This window comes from Eriocheir sinensis, chromosome 14 (assembly GCF_024679095.1).
Source record: "Eriocheir sinensis breed Jianghai 21 chromosome 14, ASM2467909v1, whole genome shotgun sequence".
Lineage (NCBI taxonomy): Eukaryota > Metazoa > Arthropoda > Malacostraca > Decapoda > Varunidae > Eriocheir > Eriocheir sinensis.
The window spans coordinates 7,591,311-7,617,790 of NC_066522.1; the positions used below are offsets into that span (position 1 = coordinate 7,591,311).

Below are 26,480 nucleotides of genomic sequence, written 5' to 3' on the forward strand. Positions count from 1 at the left end.
ATGATAAAAAGATCATAACATTTTTCAGGTTGCAAGCCGAGACTTTGAAGTGCTCCTTCTGAAGCGCAGCCAAAAAAGCTCATTTTTTGCAAACTCCTACGTGTTTCCAGGTAGGTAATTATTATAAAGATATAATATATTCCTTTTATTTTGTTGTATACATTGCATCCTTAGTTTCAAGTAATCTTTGTGGAAGCTAAGTAAGAGTTTAGGCTGTAGGGCACACAGTTGTATTCATGCCAGCTAACCTGAGACAGCAGCTGTTTTGTGTGCATACCAAGTGACCAATAGATATGTCACTTTTAACACAATGCTCAATGCTTCTGGTGATTAGTATTCCTTGGGTTTATAATTAAATTTGTCCCTTTATACCTCTGATCCCATACTCTCCCAAAGGAGAAGCCTCCAGTTGATATGGGCCATTTTTCCAACATAATTTTCCCTCTCACTTCTCGTCAATGTATTCTTCAGCCTTACCAGTCTGTATGAATGTGGGCCTCTCAGCCACACTTAGCTCTTCTGTTCACCTTCCTCCATAAACCTACTACTATGAATCCTTGGCTGCATCATCTCATTATTGTATTGTGTTCCTTCCTTTCTTCCACTCTACATCTAGCATTCTCTGTTCTCTCTGTAACGTACCTGCCGGCATACCAACACCGCAGAAGCCAGTTAAAAGCCAACTGGGAAAATTGGGAATAATCCCTTGTGCATGGCCATGGTTATTTACCGGATCCAGTTTCTCCTCAGCCGAAAAATACCCGTAGAGGTTAATATGTCATAAGTAGATAAGGGAAGAGAGCGAGAAAGCTAGCTTGGGTTGGCTCTCCTGATATAAATCCAGCCGAATTCCTATTTTTATATATATTTATACGTTAGGACTTAGAAATTAAGGGAAAATTAAGTTTAGAATTAACATACAAAAAGACAACCTCAGAAAGGCAGAGGAAGGATAGATTAATGTACCAAGCTGAAAGGCGAGAAGGAAAAGTGTTGGAACCTTGAGGTAGCCACGTCACCAGGAGAGGTAGCGAGGCAACTGCTCTGCCTGGCCAGATTCATTCTGGACTTAACCTTTCCGCATGGCACAGGTAAGCTCACCGCTCGCTAGAGTCCTGAGTGCCTGGGAGTGAGAGATAGCCCTAGCCGGCGTTCCTCAGTGATTCATTCTGGACTTAACCTTTCCGCACGGCACAGGTGAGGGCGCGAGACAGCTGAAGGCCGGTGTCCCGGGTTAGACAAGGCGAGTGGCCCGCCACCTTGAAGCCGCCCCCATTGAGAGTCGGGAATGGACCCAGACGCCAGTGATGGACAAGGGTCATGCCCTCAGTCATGAGTGCCTGAATTGAGCCTAGGTAAGGGCGAGCCAGTCCAGTCCCTGCCGCCCCCGCGACCAGCAGGCTGGTGATGAGAGTAGAAGCGGCTCCGAAACCCCCCTTTAGGCACGGCACAACAGCATATAGTGTAGCTCTCAGGCCTCCACCAAGCCAAGGAAATTGTGTAAAACGGGTAAGGGGCATCTGCTAGGTGGACGAGGGGAAAACAGCGACCTCACCCCCCCCTTTAGCTGTAACAGTCTGATCTTTCTCTCATACTTACCCTTCTCTTCCTATTTTTGTCCTGAGTGTGTCATGAGTGTTTTTATTTGTGTATGCACGCCAATGCGGGAAGTTGAAATCGAATTGCCTAGTCAATCGGGCGGTGGCCCTGTGATATATACCTACATGTGGTTATCTCTCGTGTATAGCCTTTATCGATAAGAATGTTAGGAATTAGAAGAAAGATTTACAATTTTGTATTAACCAAAACAGGCTACCCTTCCATCAGGAGTGAGGATTAAACCAATAAATTGTATTCTGTCTATGTCCTGTATTAATGCATACAGCCTTCCTAGCCTAAGGTGCAGTCTCGCAATCTCCCCCACCATGACCTCCGAAGGTAACCACGACCCCACACTACCAAACTTGGGACTGAGGATACCATCTACCTCAAGGAACAACCCATAGTAAGCTGGGGAACGACGGACACTATCTGCCAGGTGGGACAGTTTTTAAAGTCAAGTGTTGCCAGGCCTGCCAGGGCAGGGAGAGTCTGGAGACTAAACAGTTAGTTTAGTTCCGCCCCACCTGGTTCATAGAACTGCCGTTCCTCACTTACAGGCTTTGGGGGTTGTGCCATATTACAACCTCCTGGTGGCAGCTTACAGAGAGGGAACAGCAGGGAATCGAACCCAGCCGTACACTCTCTGTGAGGTTGAGGAATCTTAGCGTCACTATTTTTCCTCTTCCTCTCCTTTTTTTATTTTTTCAACCTGTGATGGCCAGGGGTCGAACCCGGGGCTGTTATATCTCCTCCACACCATACTTCATCCACATGTTAATATTCAGTCTATCCTATTTGGGGAAGAGTATATCTTACACTGAAAAAAGCACATTTATTTTTAAATAGGGATAGTTTCTTCAAAAAGTTTTGGGGTGCCAGGGCCTTTCAATAAAAGAATTTTAGTATCAAAATATTTATTCAGTGTAGTTGATATTGGAAATGAAAAATGAATATTATGCTGTGAATTATTAATTTATTTGTTATAAATATAATATGTTTATTAAAAAGGAAAAAAGTAGCAAATTTGTTGTAAATTTGATTGGTTCCAGTTTAAGTCTGCATGCAAGGCATTAACTAATTTCGAGCTTATATGAATCCATGTCGTTCTATATATTTTCAGGTGGAGTGACTGAGCCTGCAGATTTCTCTGAATCCTGGATGGATGTTTTCGAGAAATGTGGATATAAATCTTCCAATCTCGAAACAGAATTCAGGTATTTTGTATTTTAGATATATTTCAGAAACTTAAATTAAGAATGCATGTCTATTCCACTGTGTTTCCAGGAAGGTGACTGAAAGAAATAATCCTTTGAGCTATGAATCTAAAACCTTGTAGCTCTACTATAGTCCGCTTAACCCGTACAGCATTTTGGTGCTTTGTAATTTCCTAACCACCCCAGCGTCGGAGGAAAAATTTATTATTTTTTTTCATAAAACAGCTTAAAACCATGAAAAATGAAGGAATATAACCTCTTTTAGCTTACCGTCGCCTAGAAGTCGGTGCTTTGGGCCATTTCTATCGAGTCGGAAAGCGAAATGGTTGTGTTGATTTCCATAGACTTTCTTGGATTTGAGGGTGCGTATCCGAGTAAATCGTTTTCTCTTGACATATTTAGCACAGACTTATAGATATTGTTAGAGAGTACCTAACTCATCTTGAGCTTTTTGATAGTTCAACTCAATGTACAGTCGCCCACAAGAGTGTTCGCTCACGCAATTACGGTTTATAGAGGGTTCAAAATTGTTGAGTTCATGGTATGTTTTTGGCATTATTACGAACAATATATGCCGGTAAACCATTGCTGTGACTGGCTAGCGTCTGACAGAGTGTACCTCGGTCACAACCCACCCTCTTCTCAGTCCCGCACCCCCCAACAACCATCTCCTCACACCCACCCTTTCAGAAATTGCCGGTGTAAAATTGCTGTGTGTGACCGTCAGCACCTCAATTAGCTTTCATCCAACTTCACTCTGACCCCACTACCACCATCCTGGCCACCATCCAACACCCATTTCATTACCACCCACCCCTTACGTGGCCCCCTCCTTACCAAAATTGCCGGTTCTGGACGTCAGTATACCCACTATGCCTCACCCACAACACTGTCAAACCACTTTCCAACCACCAACCGCTTCAATTTATACATCATGATCTCCAAAACCACCTCACCACCTCCAACATCCACACATAAAAAAAAAGTGTACCCGGAATAATGGCTACCAGGCTTGCCAATTATGGCAATAAATGAAATATATTGGCTGGTCAGTATTCCCAAAGGATCAGTGTACTTGGGCACCACCACAGAAATTGCCCTCGACACACTCCAGTGACGGGAAAAAATAATACATTAAATACGTACAACGTACGTATCTGACGCTCAGTGGAATAAAAAAATAATACGTACGTCATACGTATCTGACACTGTACGGGTTAATGTCATCTGTCCATTAACAAAGCGGAAGTTTTGATAGATGTGGCACCTGCGCATTTCTAGTTCATGAATACGTGAAAATCAACTGTCGTGATAGATGTTCAAACTATTTTTTCTATAATATATTTGAATGTTTATGTGTACAAAAAACACCTTTTAAATCACAAACATACTGATTTGTACTGGTAATATACCATACTAGCACACGAAAAGACAAACTCGTATCACCCAGTATAGTCAGATCATACTCGAATGATCTACGGTAATGATGTATCGGATGTTAGATTTCAAAGATCTGCGGATGCAGATGTCATATGTACATATTTTGCGGATGTGGATATGAGTTTCAACCAAACTGTGGATGCAGATGCGGATATCAAATTATGACATTTTCACGGATGCAAATGTGTTCAGGATTTTGGTAATTCACTACATACGACCAATTATTGTCAGATGGAAGCTGATTTTGTTGCACAATACTGCATTTTGTAATTTTAAAGTTTTAATATTCTCTCTCTCTCTCTCGCCAGGCTGCTTCCCTTCATACTTATGCAATATTACATGTAACACATACAGTACTATTATACAGTACATACATACTACATACAAATTTACATGATACCTACATACTACATAGTAACTATGTACAATTATCTCCCTCCTTCTGCCCTTCAGCAATACTCTTGACACATTAGGTTGTGAAAATTTGAAAGGAAATGAATACAAGGTGTAATTTTTGTAATTAATGAACATGTATTAATTAATTTTCTTCAACTTTGTAAGCTCTGTACTCTGTAGTCTGCATTCTGCACTCTGAGTCTGTGATGTATAAAGTATATCTGCCACATCCTCTTTGTATGTGGTGCAGATACGGATGGTGATATTTATTTCATCACAAATGCGGATGCGGATGCAGATGTTTACTTTATCAGAACTGCAGATGCGAATGTGGATGTGAAAAATAATGCGGATGTTCCGAGGATGCAGATGCGGATGCAGACATCCGATACATGGCTAATCTATGGGTTTTCAAATACCTATAATTCATCTCATTTTAGGTACATAAAAAGACATATGGCTCTGCAATTGCAAATGAAAGGTATTTTAATAATTTATTGTGTGTAGATCATGGTTAATATTGAAAATAACATCATATATTATTTATTGTGATGCTAGGCTATTTCAAATGTTCCTAGTGTTATTCACGTGCAACAAATTATCAAATGCCTTATGTATTGGCACTTGCAGAGCCAGATATCTTTTTATGTACCTGTAATAAGATAAATTACAAGAATATAAAAGGTCTTATATTGCTGAGTATGATCTGATTATACTGTTTGATACAAGCTTGTCTTTCGTGTGCTTGAATGGTAGATTATCGACGCATATTGGCATGTTTATGGTTTATATAGGAGGGCTTGATTTTTTTGTATAAATAAATACTCAAAAACATTATTGAAAAAAAATGATCTTCACGCAATCATGAACTAACAATGTGCAGGTGCCACATCTACAAACGTTCACGGGTGGACAGATGGAATGAAACAGACTTGGTACAGGAAAATGCAACCCTTCCCATGTTATAACACAGAGTGACAACACACAAATATTTAAATGTCACAGGTTTTCCTCACCTGATATTTTAACAACTTACTTGATGGCATGGATGGGGTCAGTTGTTTAAAATCCACCAAAAAATCTTTTCACTGGGTTAAGTGTAGCGTTGCAGTTCTTCTGTTTGTTAGGATCTTAGTGAAAAGTTTGAAGGTTACTGGGAAAACAATAATCGGTTGGTAGTTCTTTAAATCTTAAATTGTCACCTTTTCTTGTGAAAAAATATAATGGTGGCATGTGTCATGCAGGCGCTCAGGCTCAGAAGGCAGGACATAGATGAACCCAACATAAAGGTGTTGAAAGGTACATAGTAAGTTCTCAAATATTGTTGTTTCATTCAACATAGTTTTGTTACAACACTGATGAGAAACAAATGTAAATTGCTGTAAAACAAGAATTCATAAAGTATAGGACAATCATCCCAAAGTACAACACTGTACCTGCTGACCAACTTCTTGTAGTTTTGTTCTAGTTTTCATTACTGGATTGATATTTTTATAATTCAACTTATATAGAAAGAAACATTCATTAGTATATGATTCCAAGTACTGGTAATTAAAAATTCTCATTATTATTATTATTATCACTGTTACAAAGAAAAAAATGTAAGTTGTCTAAGGCTTTTCAAATGATTTAGGACAAATTTGTACCGCTGAATCCGAAAATAACACCCGTTTCTCTCGATTAGGTCAGGTTTTTGTGCTAAGTTGATTTCTAAAAAATCCGATCTTATAACTAAATTTATTACATTTTTGGTTAATTTTTGTTTATATTTCTCATCCAAATTAGGTTTCAAAGATAAAAAAATAATTTTCGAACACTATTCATTAATTAAATGTTACAAAAATTGATGTGTATATTGAATAGTAGACATTGATAAAGGTAAGTACATGTAAATTGGATATTAGGTCATCATTGTTAAAAATTCAGGGCATGAACTTCTGTTTCTTCGAACTCCTAGAATGCTCAGATGTCTCTCTTCAGAGTCCAGCAGTAATCAGCAGTCATGACTGCATCCCAGCATCCCTGATACCTGGTCTCCATCTCTTTCATGTCCTGATGGAATCTGTCCCCCTGCTCATCAATCATTGATCCCAGATTCTCAGGAAACCGATCCATATGTGAGAATAAGTAATGCATTTTGATGTTCATGTTGCATCTGAGGTTTCTGAAAGCAGTCAGCATATTGGTGACAAGTTCTGCGTACAGTACCCTCTCAAGTTTCGCGCTCGCTTCGTTCCGAAGGTATAGCGCAAAACTCGAGGTATTGAAAACACTGAAAAAGCGTTTATCTGTTCCGACCCGTGGATTTTTTTCTTTCTTTTTTTATGTCGGCTATGGCGCCGGTCAACTGTTTATAGTGGCACCATTATAATTGGCTCATGCTGCCCCCCGGAGCTCACTTTTTTTCCTCCTTTACTCCCTTGTTATCTCAAAATACATACCTTGGAAAAAGGAAGAAAACAGGAAGAGAGAACGGGTCGTTTTAAAGCCACAGATGAAGCCTTACGCTTGTGATTCGCTGGGAGTCTGATGACGTCATCGCTGGCGTTCACCCGGTCAGCGGCCTCGCTGCCTTGGGGCAGTGTCACACAGGCCATTTTCCTCTAACCGTTGTGGCTACTGGCAACGCCTGTGCGCCCATCCGGGAGCGAGTTGTTGGTTGTCCGTAACCTGGTGTCACACCGGGCCTTTTTCTTCCCACTGCGTTGGCGACAGCTTGGTCAACCGGCAAATCCAACTTTTCCGGGTGTGTGTCACACACGGCCAAGGTCGGTTGCCCGTATCCACATCCACAATGTAAACAAAGCACTTGCCCTGTATCGACATGGCGTCATCTGCCAAAGTAAGGGCTGCTGCGGCTTGTGCTGCCATTACCCAGGTTATGGACTTGTTCCATCAGTTAAATGGCAGGAAGGAGCTGTTGTGGGTGTGGTGTGTCTGTGGTTCCTCCGTGCCAGTTCTCATTGTCACCATTGTGCATGAGCGGCCAACCCACCCATCTAGACTCCGACCACATAAACACGTGGATCGAGTAACAACACACACACACACACACACACACACACACACACACCAGACTCATCATGAACCATGGCAGATGTTTCTCACAAACAAAAATGGCTTCCCCATTTCCTAGAGTGTGTTAGAACTTATTTGGTGAGTGGTTCATACAAACCAAACATACCTAATGGCAAGAAGAGAGCAATGTTAAAGACGACTGATCTCTTCTTGCCAAGAGCTACGTTTGGTTCATGTGAGCCACTCACCAAATACGTTCTAACACACTCAAGAAATGGTGAAGTTGTTTCTATTTGTCAGAAACATCTGCAATGGTTCCTAATTAGTCTGGTGTGTGTGTGTGTGTGTGTGTGTGTGTGTTTGTTTGTTGTTATTCGATCCATGTGTTTATGAGGTTGAGTCAAGATGGGTGGGTTGGCCACGCACGCGCAGTGGTGACAATGAGAACTGGCATGGAGGAACCACAGGCTTGCCACACCCACAACTGTTTCTTCCTTCCATTTAACTGCAGCAACAATTAAGTCCATAACTTGGGTAATGGCAGCACAAGTGCTTTGTTTACATTGTGGATGTGGATATGGGCAACTGACCTTGGCCGTGTGTGACTCACACCAGGAAAAGTTGTTGCCCAAGGTGGCGCCAACGCGGTGGGAAGAAAAAGGCCCGGTGTGACACCAGCTTACGGATAACCGTGAACTCGCTCCTGATTGGGCGTACAGGCGTTGCCCGTAGCCCCAACGGTTGGACGAAAACGGCCATTGTGACACCGCCTTAAGGCAGTGAAGCTGCTGATAGGGTGAGTGTCGGCGATGACGTCATCGGACTCCTAGCGAATCACAAGCGTGTTTTCAGAACTGGCAGCCAATCGTAAGGCAGCCATCTTCAACTGCGGCTTCAAAATGACCCGTTCTCTCTCTCTCTCTCTCTCTCTCTCTCTCTCTCTTGCCATAGCCACAATGTTTGGAGGAAAACGTCCAGTGTGTTACTACCTTTAAAGGTAGTGTGCGTGATGCCGATGGTAAGTAGACGTGGCCCGTACGTGTCAAAGCAGCGCGAAACTCGGGGTGATAATGCATGAAAGTTGGGATGGTTAGAATTTAGGACTAACCGCGAAGCTCGTGGATAGCGAAACTCGGATAGCGCGAAACTTGAGAGGGTACTGTAGTTCCTGGCTTTCTTGTTGCCAGTAAAGTTCTTCATGACAAGAACAAAAGCCTTCCACACTTCCAGTTCCACTTCCTTCATTGAGTTTTCAAACTAGATCTCTGATGAGCTGACGGAGTTGAGGACTGTCAAAAATGCCAGCTTTCAACTTCTCCATGGTCAATCCTGGAAAAGCGTGGCACAAGTAAGTGAAGCAGCCACCATCCTTGTCCAGAGCTTTGGTGAACTGTTTGATCAAGCCGAGCTTGATGTGCAGCGGTGGGAAGAGTATCCTGTCTCTGTCCACCAGAGGGTTGTTTATGATGTTCCTTGCTCTGCAAGGAACTAATTCCTCCCGTACAGGCCAGTCCTTCTTCGTGTAATGCTGAGCTTTGTCCCTACAATCCCACATGCACAGAAAACACAGGTACTTGGTGAACCCAGACTGTTGTCCCAACAAAATGCAAAGAATACCAGTTAGTCAAAAATTGGCGCATGTGAACTCTTCAGAATTCGTTTATTTAAAGAAATAAGAATTTTGCTTCATATGAATAGAAAATACCCGTACGTGTAAAAAAAATAAAAATAAAAACATCATGTGGCAATAGATAAAAAAAGTTGACCTGATTGAGCAAAACCAATGTGATTTTTGGATTCAGCACATCAAAATCGTCCTAAATCAGCAAAAAAAAGAATTAGGCAATAATTTTTTTGTTGGCCAGTGTTATCAATAGTAGTAGTAGTAGCAGCATCAGCTTTAGGATTGGAGTTGATAGACCAAATGATGAAGATAAAGATGATAAAATGAAGTGATAAACAGGACTAGAGTAATATTGTATTGAGGCTGGAAATAGCAGCAGCAAGTGTATGGATGAAGATGGCTTCACAGCACCCAGTTTTCAATTGCAGTCTTGATCCTCCTACAATTTATTTAATGACATCAACTGATGACGAGGAATGTAAACATTTAAAAGACATTTCCTTCAACAGAAGCAAATCACCTCTGCCACCAATATTCAACAAATCTTACCCCATCCTGTCTGAGGTTGGCTTTAGGATTGGAGCCATAAGAGAAGCCTTTGAAGAGTGTGGGCTGCTGCTCGCCCAAGACTTCCCATTCAGAGATCTAAGTAAGCATCAGCTCTCTGAATGGCAACATGCTGTGCATAAGGATGGCTCACAGGTGAGATTGCATATGATGAGCATATTTGAATCAGTTTAAATTCCCCAACCTCTTGCTTGTCAGGTCACCTAACTCAGATAGGGCAGACAATCCAAACCCCAACTTGAACGTTGTGTCAAGCCTCAGGGAGGAGCATGATGAAACACAAACTATAGTCGGTGTTATATGACCTGGCACAAACTTTTAGGGAGAGACTCACAGACTTGTTATCACTGGGTGATAGCCCCTTGTGCTCATCGGCCACACACACACACAAATGAAGTCATATTTCACATTTCCACACAAGATAGAATGACAAAAAAAATGATAAAAATGAATCAAAAACGAAACTGGAAAAAATATTAAAGCAATAAAAGTGCGAGAATCAAACCACACGTCTCGATATAATAAGATAAAATAGTTTGTTAGAAGTGAAAGATGAGAAAGAGAAGAACATGGAGGAGGAGGACGAGGAGAGAAAATTAATAAGAGCAAGAATAGAAAGATATGAAAGAACACGAAAAGGAAGGAGGTAAAATAATCTCTCTCTCTCTCTCTCTCTCTCTCTCTCTCTCTCTCTCTCTCTCTCTCTCTCTTTTTTTATTTAAACATGTTCAATACATTAGTACATGGCAATATTATTTTTCTATGCTAAAGTTCCCCCGACCGTTGGGGAGCTATTTAAAAGCTTCTGCCAAGGGTACAATTAGTATATACATGTTTGTAAATTATTTGCAAGTGTTTACATATACACTTTTTACGGTGGGTGTAGGAGTAGCCACCTGTGGGACGCAACCTTTATCTGCTGAGTGGACAGTTGTGTCACATCCACATCAGCAGTGAGGTTGTTCCACCACACCACCGCTGCGATGGAGAAGGCACGTTGCTGGGTGCTGGAGCAGGCCATTGGCACTTCCAGGAGGGAGGCGTTCCTCAGCACCGTTCTCGTGCTGCGCTCAGACCTCCAGGTAGCCCTCAGGTCCGTCAGGTGGGGCACTAGGCCCACTTGTGCCTTGTGTAGCACCGTCAGGGCAGCGACGCGGCAACGGTGCTCTAGGCTGTCCAGCTGGTTCGTGGCTGCTCCTGCCCGTCACTCGTGTGGTTGTTGTTGTTGTTGTTGTCGATGTTGTTGTCGCTGTCTCTCCCACTGGCTCGGTCGGTGGTGCTGGGTGCCGTTGATGAGGCGTTCTGCCCTCCTCTGCACCTTGTCTAGCAGGTTGAGGTGGCAGCGGGCGCTGGCCATCCTGGTGAGTGGTGCATACTCCATCACTGGACGGACTTGTGCCTTGTAGAGGGTGTTCAGGCCTGCAGCGTCGAGGAGGGTCTTCATGCGGCGCAGGAGGTTCACCTTCTGGGAGGCTTTATGTGCCACCCTTTCAAGGTGACGGTTGAACCGCAGCTGGGAGTCCACCTCCACGCCCAGGATGTTGACGCTGGACTGCAGAGGGATGGTGTCATTCCCCAATCTCAGCCTGCTGTGTAGTTGCCTCGTGTCCTCCTGAGAACGTGATATTACCATGGCCTTGGTTTTGTCAGGGGCAAACCTGACTTGCCACCTCTTTCCCCAGGCCATTATGTCTGCCAACTGTCTGTTGACGGACTCGATCACGTCCTGGGCTTCCTCCCTCTTGTATGTTCTGCAGAGGGTGCAGTCGTCGGTGTAGGCGCTTGCTGCCGGGATGGTTTGCAGGAGGTCGTTAAAGTATATGTTCCACAGAATAGGTTCAAGGACGGACCCCTGTGGAACGGAGGCCTCTACCGGGAAGCTGGTCGAGGTGCTTCCGTTAACTGCTACGCAGAGGCTCCTGCCTGACAGGTAGTTTGAGAGCAGGCGCAGCAGGTCCCCCGTGATGCCTAGTTGTTGTAGCTTCGCCGTCAGACCGCGGTGCCAAATGGAGTCGAACGCGCCAGCTACATCCAGGCTCATACATGCTTTCATTACTTTCTCCATCCCATCCTGAAACCCCACTTGCACCTCTTATATAACTCATTTCCACTGGACGTATTCTCGATTACTGTGCTGCATTCCACGTCCACATCTCTGACACATAGGACAGAGCTAGCAGGATAATACTGTTCCTTACTCCTCTCTTTTCCTCCACGCTCACACTTCTTCCTCTCATAACTGTCTCCAGTACACCTACTACCTGTCTGCCCATCACTGCTCTTTTCTTCACATCATCTTCCATGCTGACAATAAACTTCCTAAATATTTAAACTCAGTCACCTCCTCTATTCTCTCTTCCCCTAGCCTTATCCTACATTTTGTTGTGGTCTGCTCTAACTCTGTACGGCTTTTCAAAATCAAAGGTCTGCTCTCTTGCCCTCTCATATCTTTCCAGCATTCACTTTCATCTTTTTACACACCTTGTCAAACTCATCAACTATCCTCAGCAGCATTCCCTCATTCTCTGCCAACAATACTGTATTATCTGCAAACTGGCCTGCCACCAATGACTCCTCTGTACCTCTCACTTTCAACCTTGAACTTAGCTCCCACACCCAGACTTTTATTTCTCTCCTACCACTGTCCATGTACACATTAAAAAGCCATGGTGACATCACACACCCATCTCACACCTACACCAACACCAAAACTCTCACTCAACTCATCATTCATGCATATGGAGGCACTCGCATCCTTATAGAAGGATCTTATCCCCTCTGGCAAAAGCCCTCCCACACCATATGTCCTTAGAACATCCCATAAACCCTTCCTGTCAACCCTGTCGTATGCCTTCTCTAGGTTCATAAAGGTAGCACACAGCTTCCTAACCTTCTAGAAGCTAGGTACTTTTTAACAAGCATTTTCAGTGCAAATGTTTGATCTACACATCCCCTCCCTTTCCTAAAAACCCTTGTTCATTGCCTACACTTTTCTGTTATTTTCCCCATCTTATTTAAAACCCCTCCATACACTTTTCCTGCCACACTGAGTAGACTTATTCCCCTGCAACTATTGCAATCACCTCTGCTTCTTTTCCCTTTGTACAGAGGCACAACAATAGCTTTTCTCCAATCATCTGGCAACTCGCCAACAACAAGAATGATCAACTACATTTTTATTAACAATAGTATCACCTATTGCAATAAATTGTAATTGTTACAAGTCCAAGAGAAACACAGGTAAAAATGTAATTGTTACAAGTCCAAGAGAAACACAGGTAATTTTCAATAAATGAAAGAATAGTTCAAGCTTCTTGGGCACAAAGATGTAGTCGATGGTGACATCTGGTAAGGATGAATATACTCCATTGTTTGAGGAAAAAATTGTTATCTTTAAAATAAAAATGACTCCTTTTATCTGAATAGTTGAAGACCTGGGTAATTTTGAACTGCAAGTTCACATTACAGTTTTGAGCAATGAAAATAGTATCTTGAATATGTGATTACTATAGTCCATTTACTCTTGACATAATTTTGTTTTCCTGTTTACATTACAGTTTACAAGAAAGTTATTTTTTAAATATACAATGGCAATAGTCTGGTTACTCTTGAGACATTGTCTTGTTGACATATATTGCAGCTCTCATGCAATAGAAATATATAATATCTTAAAAACTACTTATCTGGTTACTCTGTCTGGTTTAAATTGCAGTTTCTGAAGATGTTCCAAGAATTAGGTGGCTGCCCTGCTATTAGGAGCCTCTACGAGTGGACCACTTGGCTCACTCCTGCACACAGGCTCGCTCGCAGATTCGACACAGCTTTTTTTATAACATTCATGGATAAAATACCACCAATAATTGTTGATAACAAAGAAATTGTGGATATTAAGGTAAGCTGTAGCCCTTGTGTGCTTCATTGTTATGGTGTTTTCTCTTTTTTACAATTAACCCCTTCAATACGTGATGCAGATGTCAGCGTCACAGTATGGAAAGGGTTAAGAGGAAATGGAAGAGGATTAATCCTCTTCCAAACCTCTTAATCCTCTTCCATTTCCTCTTAATCCTCTTCTAAACCTCTTAAGAGGAAATGAAAGAGGATTAAGAGGTTTAGAAGAGGATTAATCCTCTTAACCCTTTCCATACTGCGACGCCGACGTCTGCGTCACCGTATTGAAAGGGTTAACATTTCTAGAAATGGTTATGGGATCAATCACAGATTTTAGTGAGTAGGTGCTCTAACCTATTGTTCATTAAGCAGTAGGGCCTTAGATAACAATACAAGTGATAAAAACTGATTTATACAACATAAAGAATCTGGATTGCAATGGATTTGTGATCATCCCCATGTGGGAGGCAAGACTGCCTGTATCATTCATTGCAAAGACGACTTGGCAGGGTAAGTCGCAGTGTGAAGAGGGCCTGAGGAAGACCTATCTCTCTTGGTGTTAATGAGGAGGAAGCATTTGATACAGTTGGAGGTCAATCATTGAGCATCTAACTTCATAATGAAATTCTGAAAATTGTCACAAGTCTCTTCACAAAATTAAGTGATTTTATAACTTTTGATAAATTTCACAACTTTTACACATTGTGATGTGTTCATGCATATCTTCACTTTTACTTTGCCAATCCAGCTCAAACAAAGACCATTTAATAGTTGTAATTAAATTATTTTTTCTTCAAGATGTGTATATTTGAAAACCTAGTAGTTTCCATGTTATTTAATTTTTGGTATTTTTCACAAAAAAATCCAATATTTGCCTGTTTAGTAGAATATATTGAGATACCAGAATATTTGGGGATAGCAGTGTGTGCATGCACTGGGAGGCTTATATATCATATCACTTCTGCTAAAGCAATGTACTGTATGCTGTGCTCGGGAGAGTGTTGATGCTTATCCACTCCCCAAGGTTATAATGCTCACACATCTGTTCTGTTCCAAATCCTCTCTCTCTCTGTCTGTCTGTCTGTCTGTCTCTTTTGATAGGTAGATGGATAGAACAATAACCTGTGAACATCCTGTACTACTATAAGTATATTTAGGTGCGAGTAATCTTATGGCTACCTTAATCCCATTTTAACTGCGGCTCCCCGATGATGTAAGGAAAGCGTTCCCCTGCAGTGCTACAGCTCTAGTTTTTCCGTATTTCACTTGAGGTTATCTCACAAGACTGCTCTTCCTCACTTCCTGATGGTGGGTTTGCACTGGGAACACAGTCTGTTAGTCTCACTGTCTTCCACCTTTGTTTCAGGATTATAATCTGCGTCATACTCATCTGAAGTGTGTTCTAATAACTCCTCCCTATCTGTCTCATAGTTACAATCTTTATCACTGCTATCTGAGGGAGGAGACTTCATTATCTCTAACAAGCAATGTGATACTCTCCAAGCATGTGTGGTATGGATTGATTTTGCAACTCAAGTGAACAATTTTTCCTTATTGCTTGCTATATTTTTCATTCACTTAGCTAGAGCATTTTGGCTCTTTAAGATGGTTCATTTAGGTCTATTAAGATAAATACTTTTACTATTAGCATAACTTTGTAGCACTTTATAATAATTCACTTTTCACAGGCGTTAACTCCACAAGAAACTCTGAAACAGTTTGGCCGTCAAACCCTCCATCTCCCACCACCTCAGATCTATGAATTAGGACGCCTCCTAAATTTTGACTCTTATGAGGACCTGGAGAAATTTGCTCGTGAGAGGAACAAAAAGGGCATGGAACAACTTTTTCCTACTGTGATCATGGCCAGCGATGGAGTCATAACCACCCTACCAGGTGAGCAGTCGGCATTCAGCTGACCTTGAAAATGGTTTGTTAGGAATAATTAACTAAATTTACAAGGAAAATTATTAAGTTTTCATTTATAAGTTCAAACATAATTTGCTTATAAGGTGGAAGGACTACGATATTAATTAAGAATCACCTCAGTTAATGTAGCCTATTATTAAAAAAATTGCAGTAATACTGAAAAAAATCCTGTAATGAACACCACTGAGTGCTGGGGATTGAACCCAGGCCTTCTGAGTAGAAGTCTGGGTAGGCGGTGGCTGAGTGGTTAGCGTGCGGGCCTCGCATTCAGCGTGCCATGGACAACGTCGGTTCGAATCCCCACGCTACCACCTGGGATTTTTCAGTCTCTGCCGAGTGGCCTAAGACTACCCACATGCTGTCCAGAAGACCACCCATCAACCTGGACTCTTAGAAGAAACCGTCCAAGTGAATCAAGAATGAGTTCTGGGGGGGGCAGCATAAGCCAAGCATAACTAGTGCCACTATAAAAAAAATTGCCTGCGCCATGACGGGCTTGGGCCGACCACCTGGCCCCTGAAGAAAGCCTACCGGCGCTACAGGCAGAGATGTGAAAAAAAAAAAGAAGAAAAAAACATGCCACCGACGAGCTAAAAGGTCACCACGCCAGAGGCCGCTTCTGTGGCCCATACCCAACGCCCCAGCCTCGCACTGTGGACATGGTGACGACCCTGCTCACACTTGTGACTGGTCGGAAATGCTTTTAACCCTCACAGCGTCGGCGTTGTACAGTACCCTCGCGAGTTTCGCGCTTACTTTGTTCCCGAGACATAGCGCGAAACTCGCGGATCGCGAAACTCGAACATTAAAAACAATGTAAAACAGCTTATACGTTCCGACCCGCGAGTGAAATCGACTTTTTTTTTCCATATTACTCCTTTATCTCGAAATACATACGTTAAAATTGATGTTTTTCTTGCAGTTAATGGGCAAAGTGTTCTTGCAAAGACAAAGAATAATGGGGAGAGATACACTTTATTGAAAAAATGAAACGAAAAGAAATGACAATAAACATTCCCTGCCCTCTTGTCGCCAGTCACTCGATCACTCCTGGTCGGCTAGTACGAAGCCTTCAAAGTCGTCACCCAAATTCTCTGGGGCTACTTCATTGTCCACAAGCAGATCATTATCCTCTCCATCATCATGTTCAGCAACAACAGCAGGTGGCATATCTTCTCGCTTGTCACGGTTACGTAAGTAGCGTGTGATCAAGGCTTGTTGAAGGTTGTTGACTCGGGTTTCGTACATCAGTTTGTATTCATTTAATCCCTTTTGAATTGTGTGGATGCATGTCTCACGTCTGTCCAATTTGAATCAAATTTGGAAATGGCCTCCTTCAATTGTTCTGTTATTGCAAATATTTCTGTTAACTGCTGAACTGTTGGCTCATCTTTCTTCTCTTTTTCTTCCTCCTCCTCATCATCAGCCTCCTCATCATGAATCATGTCTTCTGCACCACGTTCAGCGACTCCTCCATCAATGAGAACTTCCATATCAGCAACACTGACATTCTCATACCCGTGATGGGTAACGTTTTAGCCACCTGAAGCAACGTGTCCATAGCGGCCGCCACGCTGCCTGTCACCGCCGCTCATTTCTGTCTTCACCCACGGAGAACCTTCCTCCATCCATGCTTCACCGTTGCAATATTGACAAAGTGCCAGCATTCTACCATTAAGTCCACTGCTTTCTTGATATTAAAATTACAAAGAAAGTCTGTGCAGTCATAATCTGCTTGGGTCTGCCTGGCGGCGCTGCTTGGAATGTTGTATCAGGTGTGTGCTGCACTGTCTGTGAGTGGTGTGGGGCCCCAACCTCTGCAGTGGTCAGTGGCATGGCTGACTGAAATACATGAAAAATAAACTCTGATGGGTCAACCTAAACAACAAGAAGTGTTAAAAAAAAAAAAAACGTACGATGTCATAGGTTGTAATGAAGGGGGCATGAGTAGCGTTGCCAGACGTACGCACAAACATACATACCTCTGCTTGTGGATGAACACCTGTCTGGCCGTATGGCTCATCACTCACGTGCACATCATCCACCTGCAGCTGTCTCTGTAAAATTGTGATATCAATAATGTCAATGATAATGTTTATAATGATAATTATGATCATTGTGTTAGCCATCACAAGGAAACGTTTCAAGGACGCTGCATGTGTAGCCTGCGCGTCTCTCTCTCTCTCTCTCTCTCTGTGTGTGTGTGTGTGTGTGTGTGTGTGTGTGTGTGTGTGTGTGTGTGTTCAGAGCAACGTTAAGTTGTAGGCTACATGTGCAATTCTCTCTCTGAGCAATTAAAGCACCCAAGAGTCCAAATCATATCATTCATTGTACAAACCTCTGCTGAAGGGTCGCCTGTCTGCTTGTCTGGCTCGTCAATCTCCTCCTCCACTTGCAGCTGTAGAGTAAAAACAATAATGATGTTGATAATATAATTTGTCAGGTTTGTAATAAACACGAATCTCTCTCTCTCTCTCTCTCTCTCTCTCTCTCTCTCTCTCTCTCTCTGAGCAAATTAAAGCACCCAGGAGTCCAAATCATCATTCATCGTACAAACCTCTGCTGAAGGGTCGCCTGTCTGCTGGTCTGGCTCGTCAATCTCCTCCTCCACTTGCAGAAGGATCTGTAGAGTAAAAACAATAATGATGTTGATAATAATATTTGTCAGGTTTGTAATAAACACTTGAATCCTCTCTCTCTCTCTCTCTCTCTGTGTGTATGTGTGTGTGTGTGTGTGTGTTCAGAGCAACGTCTGTTGTAGCCTCCATGTGCAATTCTCTCTGTGTGTGTGTGTGTGTGTGTTCAGAGCAATGTCAAGTTGTAGGCTACATGTGCAATTCTCTCTCTCTCTCTCTCTCTCTCTCTCTCTCTCTCTCTCTCTCTCTCAAATGTGTGCAGGTTCTACTTACATCATCAGTGTCCAGTGCTTCTTCAAGCTTCTTCCAAGTTCTCCTGTAGAATTCTAGCTTGACATTGGCGATTATTTCTTGATCCAAGGGCTGTATTATGGAGGTTGTGTTAGGGGGAAGGAACACGACCTCGCAGTTAGGATGACCTCTCAGAAACGTTGGATGCCGGGTGCGTTGTCCAGCAGAAGCATGAGCTTGAAGGCTAGATTGTTCCTCTCGCAGTATTCCTTTCCTTGGTATGAAGTGGTTATCGAACCAATCTAAGAAGGTAACAGTTGTCATGTACCTTTCTTGTTGGAGACCCAGTGCACATTTAGATTTTTCATGTCCTTGTGACGATAAGGTCGAGGGCGAGCAGCGGTGTAGAGAACAAGTGGCTTCAGTTTACAGTCACCAGTTGCATTGACCGTAAAGAGAACACTGAAACGCTGTTTACTTTCCTTGTGCCCTCTAGGCTTCTTTTGTTTGGCGATTATGGTTGATCTTGGCTGCTGTTTCCAGTGAAAACCAGTTTCATCTGCATTGAATATTTGACGAAGATCGTAACCGTCGATCAGCTGTTTCAAGACATCAGTGAAGCTTTCCACCTCATGTGTAGGTCGTCTGCTGCTTCACCCAGACATCGTGCCCTTTTGAGCGAGTGTCTTTTCTTAAACCTTGAGAACCAACCACTGCTAGCAGAAAGGTGGAGGATTATCAATGGTTAACTTACGTGCTACTGCCGCATATATTTCTCTTGCCTTCTCTCTTGCCTTAGCAGAAGATATGCAGACATTTCGATCATTTTGTCTTCAATATATTTCTTCAGATAGTGTTCTGTTGTCACCATCAACTTGCTTGTAGGATGCGTGATGTGAGCAACTTCAATCACAGAGCTCCCGGGCATCTTTCAGGAAGCGTTGTATTTCAATACGTTTTGCTCTTATTCCTCTTACAGTAGATTCACTAATGTTGAAAAAGTTCCCAACGGCAACAGGTCCCATTCCAGTATCAAGCTTTTTCAACACTTCCCCCTTTTCTTTCATGCTTAACAGTCTCTTCTTTTTACCTTGCCTCTCTGGCCTGCTTCCTTTTACCGAAATTGGTTTCTTTGAGCCACATGCTGCAGTGCCTCCTCTGTCCTCAGACATCACAGCAAACTCGCGGAGAAATATCAAGAGGCTAGTGGAAGAGGGCAAGGACACGTATGCACGTAGTCAACACCGCCAGCCAACTGAGGGAGTCGAGGCATCATGCGTGACGCCACACGTAAACGCGTTTGATACTTGTCGAAACAGCGCGAAACTCGGGAAAATAATGCGCTAAACTCGAGATGGTAAGAATTTAGGACTGAGCGCGAAACTCGCGGATCGCTAAACTCGAACACCGCGAAACTCGCGAGGGTACTGTACATGTACGACACAGGCTGAGTCACCTTCCCAGCGTCGGCGTCGTACATATACGACGCGACAATTTACGACACACACCGTGACTCAGATGTCATTTTTGACGCTGGGGGGGGTCACGGGTGGGAAATGTTCCGACGCCATGGGGGTTAATCAACCCCTGTGGCACATACAGTGTATTGTGTATAGTGTTGTTGATCGAACCCAGGCCTTCTGAGTAGAAGTCTGGGCAGCATATTGACTGCACCACTGATGAGCTAAAAGGTCACCACCCCAGAGGCTACTACTGCGGCCTTACCTGACACCCCAGCCCTGCACTGTGGACATAAAGGTGAAGGCGACCCCTCTCACACTCGTGACCACCGTTGCCAGGTTGTCGTACGCAGCCTCGTATGTTTACCGATTTCCAACCCCAAAACTGTCTTCTTCATCATCATCATCATCATTTCATCGACGCCTGCTCCTAGGAGGTCCCACCAGGGGATGGCCACAGCAGAAGAGTTTCCATCTTTCTCTATCCAAACACTCCCTCCTTGCCTGCTCAAAGTTTCTCAAGGATCTTTCCCCCCTCTCCCTAACATACTCCTGCACCCTATCTCTCCATTTCACTGGAGGTTGTCCTCTAACATTCCCTCCCTCTATCTCACTCACATACACCCTTCTGGTCATCTCACTCTCCTCCATTCGCTCCATGTGGCCAAACCACTTTAAAGTCTGTCGCTTTACTTCTTCCACCACTCCACACTTCCCTTCACCCATGTGACACATTCCAAAACACTCATGCACACTTTCATTACTCATTCCATCCATTCTACTCACACCACATGCACTCCTCAAATAACTCATTTCCACTGCCTGCACTCTAGACCTCTGACTTTCATTCCAGGTCCATGTTTCTCTTGCATATGTGAGGGTTGGTACTATTATTGTATTTCTCAAATCCCTCTTTACCTCCATGCTCACACTTCTGCCATTCATGATTCGTCCCAAAGACCCTACCACCCTTCTTCCTTGCAATGCCCTTTCTCTTGTCTCTCCGTACCACCATGCTTACACATAACTGATCCAAGGTACTTACGGCCTTAGTATTAATCTCCCCCATTCCCGTTCCCATCCCATCCCTTTTCCTTGGCTGTGACCCGCAGTTTTAAGCGTCCCTGGGGGGTTGGGGTTGATTAACACTATCTGGAGAGAGAGCGGAAGGGGTCGAAAAAGTGTTGACTACGCAGGGTGCGAGGCAGGACATCTTTAGGTTCCCCTTCGTATATTTCATGAATAAATAGTGTTCTATTTGTTATAGAAGAAAATATATTGAAAAGTATCAGAATATTTCTATGACTGATATAGTATCGCAAACTTTGCTGAAGTTAATATATTTCTTTTAGTTCGTAAAGACTCTTGTGTTTCCATTTGATTGTAAACATACAGTTATTCTGAAGATTTCTTTATAATTGCCCCCAAAATGGCAAAAGACAGCAGATAAATGACTAAATATGGCATTATTATAGTAATACTTAACATATACCATAAAAAAGGGCATTTCTTGGTGACCACCTTGATTTAAGACAAAAATGCCACCAATGACACGACCTGGCAACCCCTATGTGGCTGCCCCATGGCTGGCCAGGTGTGTGTGACCAGTCATGGATACCAACCTGTCTCATAAATTAACTTACCTGCGTTACCTGTTATTTACATGTTGATCAACAACGCTATTGTTTTCTTTTATGATATATAATGTATATGAATACAATGGTGTGTGAAAAATGCATTATTTATCTCGTTTTCTGTAATTATTTGTTTGAAAGTGCTGCCAACATTATTATGACTTGTGGGTTGGTCTTGTCTGGCCCGCTGGGGACGGGGAGGGGATGGGGCGGTTTACTCATACCCCAGACCCGCGTATGGGGATGGGGACGGAAAGGGAATGGGGAAGATTAATACTACGGCCGTTAAACCCATTGACCTCCTCCATTTCTTCACCATTCAAAATTATTTTGCATTCTTTTTCACATTCAATTCCCACTCTATATGGGCATACAAAATCTACAACCTCACTTCTACTCTGCTCACAAACCATCACTTTACTTTTGTTGACATTTACTTTCTCCTTTTACAAACACTATCAAAAACACTGACCAAATTTTGTAAGTCACTTTCATTTTCTGCAATGAGCACTGTGTCATCAGCAAACAGGATTGAATTCAGCACCCATTTCCAACCCTCAGCGTACATTTTTACTCCAACTTCCCCAACTTTGCTCTTCATTTCTCTCATGATACCATCCATATAAATATTGAACCACCATGGTGACATGGCACACCCCTGCGTTAATCCCACTTTTATCTCAAAATGCTCACTTGTTTCTCCACTAATTTTGACACATGCAGATGCATCCTCATAGAAAGACTTTATTGCACTAAGCAGTTTTTCTCCCACACCATATATCTTTAAAACGTCCCACAATGCTATCCAATCGACTCCGAAAAAGCCTCCTTGTTCTTCACTGATTTTCTCCTCTGTAAGTCTTTGTACCCTCTCTATTATGACTTTTCCATATACCTCTCTGGGTATACTCAGGAGACTTATACCTCTATAGCTCCCACATTCCCCTCTCCTGCCCTTCCCCTTGTAAACTGCAACAATGATGGCTTTTTAAAAGTTCCCTTTTCTCTTTTACTATCCTCCTTATCTCTTTTGTCCACCATGAATTTCCTTTTCTTTTTCTATCCCTCACCACTTTCATCCCTACCACTTTTTTGTTGTAGTTAACATTACTTCTTTAAATGTTCCAAAAACTTTTTCAATATCTATACTATCTTTAACACTTTCCCATTTTTCACTTAAAAACTTCTGCCATTTCACGTTTATACTCGGGTTTTATTTCTTTTCCTGTAACTTTTCTGTCTTCAGTATTTCCTTTTTTACTTCACATTTCTTTTCAAACACCCACTTTTTCTTCAACTTTAATTTTGCCAGCACTGCAAGATGGTCAGAGCCATCGAACATTCCTCTTACTACCTTCTTAAATGCCTTCTTCACCCCAATAACTGGCTTTATGCATAGATATCATTAAAATGGTTAATTATTAGTGTTTTATGGCAATAGGTATATAGGTCAGAAACTGGTAAATACGATGCTTTGAGTACGATAATCTGGTAACTGCTCATGACTAATCAGAAATGCTTTTAATCAACCCCTTTGGCACATAAGGTGTATACAGTAAAACCTCACCATTTGCACCCTTGTCAAGTGCGTGGCATTAATTTACAGCCATCATTCCACCATTTGCGCAGGTGGTCTTGCCATTTGCGCACCTTGCCGCTATGGTAATGGCATCTCACTGGCAGCAAAATGGCATCTGCTGATCTTCTCAGGACGTTAACTAGCTGTTTTGGCAGAAAAATGGCATCCATTCATCTTCTGAGGACGTTTACTAGCTGTTTTGGTAGGAAAATGGCATCCGTTGATCTTCTGAGGATGTTTACTAACTGTTCTGGCAGGAAAATGGTCTCTGCTGATCTTCTAAGGACGTTTACTAGCTGTTCTGGCAGCAAAATGGCATCCGCTGATCTTGAGGATGATTACTATAGTCCAGCAAATCTTAAGTGGCAGCTCTGACGTAGACGGCCCGCTAGACACTGGTGCTATGTCTCCCAACTGACCTCGCACACCGTGCTTCTCACATCCTTCTCTCTGTCTCTCTCCCCCCTTGTCTCTCTCACTTTAATATAAAAACAAATATGGTTTTTAAGATTGATTCTCTATCTGTGAGTGAATACAAAGAAATTTGTACAACACTTGGCAGCGTTGCCACTGCGGCGTTGTCAGCTCAACTCAACCCAACACACTGCAGTTGCCAGTTGCTCTGCCTGCTTTAATTATTGCATTTTTGCCATTTTTTGGTGTGTGTCTGCCATCTGCCATACAATGTCAGCTATATGGCATAATTATGATAAAATATGGAGACTGTACCTATATATGGAATGCCAGGACCGTCAAGCAAATTCTGATGCGAGTCATATGCAGGTGAATGGTGAGGTTCCGCTGGGGATGGCCAAGGAGTGGGGAAGGAGTGGTCGCTAAGAACAGTAAAATATTACACTTTGACCTTATTTTCACACCACCTAAGGGGTAAAGAGTCTTGGCGCGTTGTTTTTAAAGAGGTTTATTATTATTATTATGCATTGTCATGCACCATACTCCCCGAATCAAGTACACCCCCACTTTTCTCGCGCACACACACACACACAAGAGAAGAGAGAGAGAGAGAGAGAGAGAGAGAGAGAGAGAGAGAGAGAGAGAGAGAGAGAGAGAGAAGGGTGTAGAGAGGCACAGTGTGCGAGGTCAGTTGGAGACGTGGCATCAGGGTCTAGCGGGCTGTCTACGTCAGAGCTGCCACTTAAGATTTACCGGACTATAGCTGTTCTGGCAGCAAAATGGCGTCCGCTGATCTTGAGGACGTTTACTAGCTGTTCTGGCAGCAAAATGGCGTCTGCTGATCTTGAGGACGTTTACTAGCTGTTCTGGCAGCAAAATGGCGTCCGCTGATCTTGAGGACGTTTACTAGCTGTTCTGGCAGCAAAATGGCGTCCGCTGATCTTGAGGACGTTTACTAGCTGTTCTGGCAGCAAAATGGCGACCGCTGATCTTGAGGACGTTTACTAGTGGTTCTGGCTGCAAAATGGCGTCCGCTGATCTTGAGGACGTTTACTAGTGGTTCTGGCTGCAAAATGGCGTCCGCTGATCTTGAGGACGTTTACTAGTGGTTCTGGCTGCAAAATGGCGTCCGCTGATCTTGAGGACGTTTACTAGTGGTTCTGGCAGCAAAATGGCGTCCGCTGGCGAGCTACAGCTGTCTACCACCCGCGCACAGTGAAGAACACTGCCAACGTACACAACATGTCGTTTCCAGCCATAACCCGTTCGCCTCGCCTCGTCTCGTGGTGACTGTGAGTATTCGATGTTTTCTGCCTCACCTTTGCACTACCATCATGCTGTAAGCAACGTCATCGAAGCCTAAACCCCGGAAGAACCCGATGATGACCATAGCACAGGTGGAAGCGATTAAGAAGGTGGACAGTGGAATAAAAAAGCGTGAGATTGGTGGTGAGTATGAAGGTTATTAAGTTCGCCATTTGCGCACCTTCAGACCGCCCATATGGTGAGGTTTGACTGTATATGCATTAGTAAAAGGAGGTGCTTCTGCCATTTCTCTCCCCCATTCTCATCCCTATGACAAATTTCCAAGGAACAGATGTCTGATCATTGTAAATTTGACTTTTATTTTTACTTTCAGGTGATGATCTTTATCCTGAAGAACCAGATTACAATGGAGAAGGAGAACCCATCGTGACTCCTGAGACAATGGAGGAACTAAGAAGACAAGTAAAGAATTTACACAGAATGGAAATGAAACCCGGGAATGATGTAAATATAATCATAAATATTAGTCCAAGATATTGCCATGTCGCACCAAATGTCAATTCCATGAAACTTTTGAAAAACAAACTATGAATAGAGATTGTTTGGGTTAGTGAATAAACAACTGTCCATAACTTTATAAAATTGCCTTTGATTACTGATTATCTATCTATCTATCTATCTATCTATCTATCTATCTATATATATAGATATATATAGATATAAATATAGATATATATATATATATATATATATATATATATATATATATATATATATATATATATATAGACACACACACACACACACACACACAGGTAACTAGATTTACGCGAGTTTGGTTTACGCATTTTTTAAATAACGCTGGGTCCAAAATCCAATTAAATGTTTAATTTACACGTTTTTTTCACTTATACGCGATATTTTATGGAGTGTCCACCAGATGTCTCACGCAACTGGACTCACACGCCGCCGCGGCCACACAGCTGAGCTTGGTTCTTCCCGCGCGCCACTTGAACAACAATAAAGTACCCACGCTGCCACGCTACTCAACAATAGGGGTGGGCAGGTACCGGTACCAGTACTAACTGTACCAGCTATACGGTATGGTACCGGTACCAATACTAGCCAGCCGCTCATGGTGTCCCTCATTTCTTCCTCACACGAATGAGGCTGAAACTGAGTGCCTGAGTGGATAACTCGGTGATATGGATATTTTCTCTCCCTCCATTGAATGAAGTGAATAAGCATATTATTCCCACCATCACTCGTAGGTCATGACAGACAACTAGGCAAGACACAATTCACACGGTTCTGGTGACACGTGGCATGCAGCTGTTTGTTGTATGGGTATGGTTGTGTGGTTTGTAAACAATGCAAATGGCGGCCGGGCTGGTATTGCCCGAAATAACTCCTCGTACAAGACTCATGATGTACCATAGGCCTCTAGAAGGCTCCCGGAGAAACGAGCAAAGGGGCGGGGAGCAAGGCGAGCTGTCCGCGCCCCACGGGGCGCGGCCAGGCGCCAGGCGGGAAGTGTTGCCAACTCGCATATATTTTTGCTACATGTTCTTGTATGATCTGA

The 26,480-nt window shown here is 42.9% G+C and overlaps 1 protein-coding gene and 2 long non-coding RNA genes across 8 annotated transcripts in view; 2 read left to right on the forward strand and 1 right to left on the reverse strand.

Annotated features, from left to right (window-relative positions):
- The window catches only part of LOC126998390 (acyl-coenzyme A diphosphatase NUDT19-like), a 57,759-nt gene extending 32,219 nt beyond the window's left edge, over nucleotides 1–25,540 (forward strand). For 4 of the 5 annotated variants that reach the window (XM_050860014.1, XM_050860011.1, XM_050860012.1 and 1 more), the window contains exons 3-8: nucleotides 29–110; nucleotides 2,723–2,816; nucleotides 9,804–9,996; nucleotides 13,574–13,753; nucleotides 15,438–15,645; nucleotides 25,272–25,540. In XM_050860014.1, the coding sequence (XP_050715971.1) occupies nucleotides 29–110; nucleotides 2,723–2,816; nucleotides 9,804–9,996; nucleotides 13,574–13,753; nucleotides 15,438–15,645; nucleotides 25,272–25,489 (975 nt within the window). In that variant the 3' untranslated portion in view covers nucleotides 25,490–25,540. Of the gene's footprint in view, nucleotides 1–28; nucleotides 111–1,894; nucleotides 1,939–2,722; nucleotides 2,817–9,803; nucleotides 9,997–13,573; nucleotides 13,754–15,437; nucleotides 15,646–25,271 lie in introns of all 5 variants that reach the window. The other variant, XM_050860015.1, reaches the window with a different exon arrangement.
- Nucleotides 121–1,861, forward strand: LOC126998393 (uncharacterized). The gene is made up of 2 exons (XR_007752816.1): nucleotides 121–1,091; nucleotides 1,198–1,861. It is a non-coding gene; the product is annotated as an uncharacterized LOC126998393 (long non-coding RNA).
- On the reverse strand, nucleotides 17,395–18,733 carry LOC126998391 (uncharacterized). Of its 2 annotated transcripts, XR_007752815.1 has the most exons (5): nucleotides 18,588–18,733; nucleotides 18,236–18,301; nucleotides 18,017–18,076; nucleotides 17,661–17,735; nucleotides 17,395–17,520 (listed from the first exon to the last, which is right to left on the reverse strand). It is a non-coding gene; the product is annotated as an uncharacterized LOC126998391 (long non-coding RNA). The 2 variants fall into 2 exon arrangements; XR_007752814.1 differs by lacking the exon at nucleotides 18,588–18,733 and having other exon boundaries at nucleotides 18,236–18,381.
- Nucleotides 25,541–26,480: the final 940 nt, after the last annotated feature.